This window comes from Trichinella spiralis (genome assembly GCF_000181795.1).
Source record: "Trichinella spiralis strain ISS 195 chromosome Unknown Scfld1873, whole genome shotgun sequence".
Classification (NCBI taxonomy): domain Eukaryota; kingdom Metazoa; phylum Nematoda; class Enoplea; order Trichinellida; family Trichinellidae; genus Trichinella; species Trichinella spiralis.
In genome coordinates this window covers 1-640 of record NW_003528812.1, presented here as the reverse complement: position 1 = coordinate 640, position 640 = coordinate 1, and the positions used below count along the sequence as shown (strand labels likewise).

The 640-nt window shown below is 51.1% G+C and overlaps 1 protein-coding gene across 1 annotated transcript; it reads right to left on the bottom strand.

Annotated features, from left to right (window-relative positions):
* Positions 1–49: 49 nt before the first annotated feature.
* Tsp_15623 (conserved hypothetical protein) lies at positions 50–601 on the bottom strand (the record flags this gene model as incomplete). The annotated part of the gene is made up of 1 exon (XM_003368799.1): positions 50–601. A coding segment is annotated over one exon (552 nt), but the record flags the coding sequence as incomplete, so codon positions are not given.
* Positions 602–640: the final 39 nt, after the last annotated feature.

Below are 640 nucleotides of genomic sequence, written 5' to 3'. Positions count from 1 at the left end.
GTTTCAATAGCGACCGGGTCTGTTGGATTTAAACGTAGGATTTTCTCACCGAGAAATTGTCCATACGAATCGACACCGATTAGCACGTGGATAGGCAGTTTCTCATCTTCCTCCTCTGGGAGCTGCAGGTGTTGTAGATGCTTCCACTCGTCACACTGGATTGGGACGGAATGGATATCATCGCAAATCCTTGGAAGTGTCAATGCCTCAATGGTCTTATCGCCCACCCCGGATTGGTTTGTATCCACGGGGCTTAAGCGGAACCGGACTCTTCTGGCCACCGTTGGGGCACATTGGATTCCACCGATTCCTTTCACCGTGACGGTCTCTGATGTTCCCACCAGATTCAAGGCTCTTGCTACTTCTTCTGTCACTAGGGTTGTTTCACCACCGCTGTCGAACAAGCAGTTGACCGTTAGCCGTTGTCCGTTTACCCCGGTGGCAATGGCTTTCACTGTTTGAAACCGGATTTTTGTTGAGCCGCGTGTATTGGCGAGCAATACACGGGTGGTTGTTTCCTCATTGGACTCAGCTCGCGCCTTCTTTTCCAGGCGGAGTGTTTGTATCCGTCGAGTCCTTTCTGGCCGTGGCGTTTTGTTTTCTTTGGATCAAAAGGAGTGCAGCAGGTGGTTGGTTCTCC